General features: G+C 61.8%; 1 protein-coding gene across 1 annotated transcript in view; it reads left to right on the top strand.

Moving 5' to 3' along the window:
* The window catches only part of PAX2 (paired box 2), a 103,038-nt gene that overhangs the window by 2,553 nt on the left and 98,853 nt on the right, over window positions 1–1,632 (top strand). Inside the window, exon 2 of the mRNA XM_006157392.1 lies at window positions 797–965. Within this exon, the coding sequence (XP_006157454.1) occupies window positions 797–965 (169 nt within the window). The remainder of the gene's footprint in view (window positions 1–796; window positions 966–1,632) is intronic.

The raw sequence follows: 1,632 nt of genomic DNA on the forward strand, positions 1-1,632 counted from the left end.
CAAGAGGAGACATCCCGCCCCCGGCCCTGAGCGCCGCAGACCCGCGCCCCTGAGTCGGCCGCCTTCTTGCCTCCACCCGCTTTTCTTCTCGCTGTAGACACTGGGGGGTGGGAAATATGTGATCTCCAAATTTATAAAGATAAAAACATAAAGGAAAGAAGAACGCCCAATATAAACAAAAGCACAGTGGAAGAAGGAGAATTTTTCCGATTAAAAGTAAATGCAAAGAAAGGGGTAGAAATCCCACGCGCGTGTATGTCTCAGGGACTTAGCCCCGCTCTGCGTTCAGGGCTGGGGTGAACAGAATCGACGGTCCCCGGCCCTCCAAAACCCTGGGCCTCCAAGCCCCCACTCGCACCGACACCTCCTCGGTGTCTGCGGTGCAGGCGGGATCGCTCCGCACTGGCTCGGTCCTCTGCCGGACCTTCCTCCCCTGCTTTCCCACGTCCTTCCCCGCTAGCATTAATTCCCCTCGCGTTTCCCCCCTGCTCCCTTCTATTCTTTCGCCTGTTTCTCTCCATTCCCTCCTTCACTCTCTCCCTCGTGTCGCATGGGTCTGAGACTCGTGTTCCTTCCCAGCCCTCCGCTCAGAGTCTGCGCTTCCGCGTCTCTACGGCCCATCGGGTTCCAATCTCCAATCCTCCACGTTGTGGTTAGCCGCCACTTTCTCCGCGAGTTCGGGAACATGCCCTTCCGCCCTGCCTGCTCCCTTCGCACATCCCGGGCCGCGGACCCTGACTAATGGCCGGTCCCTGCTGTGTGTGGGGTGTTGTGTTTTTTTCTTGTCTCTCCCCAGCAGGGCACGGGGGTGTGAACCAGCTCGGGGGGGTGTTTGTGAACGGCCGGCCCCTCCCCGACGTGGTGAGGCAGCGCATCGTGGAGTTGGCCCACCAGGGTGTGCGGCCCTGTGACATCTCCCGGCAGCTGCGGGTCAGCCACGGCTGTGTCAGCAAAATCTTGGGCAGGTGAGGGCCTCGGCGCTGTCCCGGGAGACGCCCTGCCTCCTTCCCCTGGCCAGCCTTGGGTCTCTGGCCTTGGCTGAAAGTCCAGGGCCAAGCCCAAGAGGGAGAGCCCCAGCTTGAAGGGAACTGGAGAGCCACTGCTTCTGGAGAGGGCTCTCAGGTGGTCGTGGCCCCAGGGGCCAGGGTGGAGCAGGGTGGCCCAGAGCCTGCCCTGCTCCAAGTCCTGGTGGGGAGGCAGCCGGATTCCCAGCTTCAGAAAGGCTTTGGTGGCTGAGATAATGCGACAGGGGTCGGAGGAAAGGGGCGGGGGTGGTGGGGGTGGAAGGCGGTGTGTGTGTGTGTGAAAACATAGCAAGAAGAGAAAAAGCAACATTTGGGAGTCTGCGCTCCTAGGAAAGGGCTGGGGGGTGTCTCAGCCCTGGTCCCATCCCGGGCTCTCAGCGCTGTTCTCTTTGCTCTTCCCAAATGAGCCGCTGGTCTTTCATTTCCCCGGGGTGCCTCTTCCCGCTGGTGTGCTGCCAGCTCTGGTGTGGCTGCCTCCCCTCAGGACTGTCCCCTGGTCCCCTGCAGAGTCCCCTGCCCTAGCCAAACAGTCTCTGGAGGTCGCCTCAGCGAGGCTGGGTGTCTTCCCTCCCTGCGCTGCCCCAGGCGGGAGAGTGGCTCGCGGCTC

This window comes from Tupaia chinensis, unplaced genomic scaffold, assembly GCF_000334495.1.
Source record: "Tupaia chinensis unplaced genomic scaffold, TupChi_1.0 Scaffold000539_1, whole genome shotgun sequence".
NCBI lineage: Eukaryota > Metazoa > Chordata > Mammalia > Scandentia > Tupaiidae > Tupaia > Tupaia belangeri.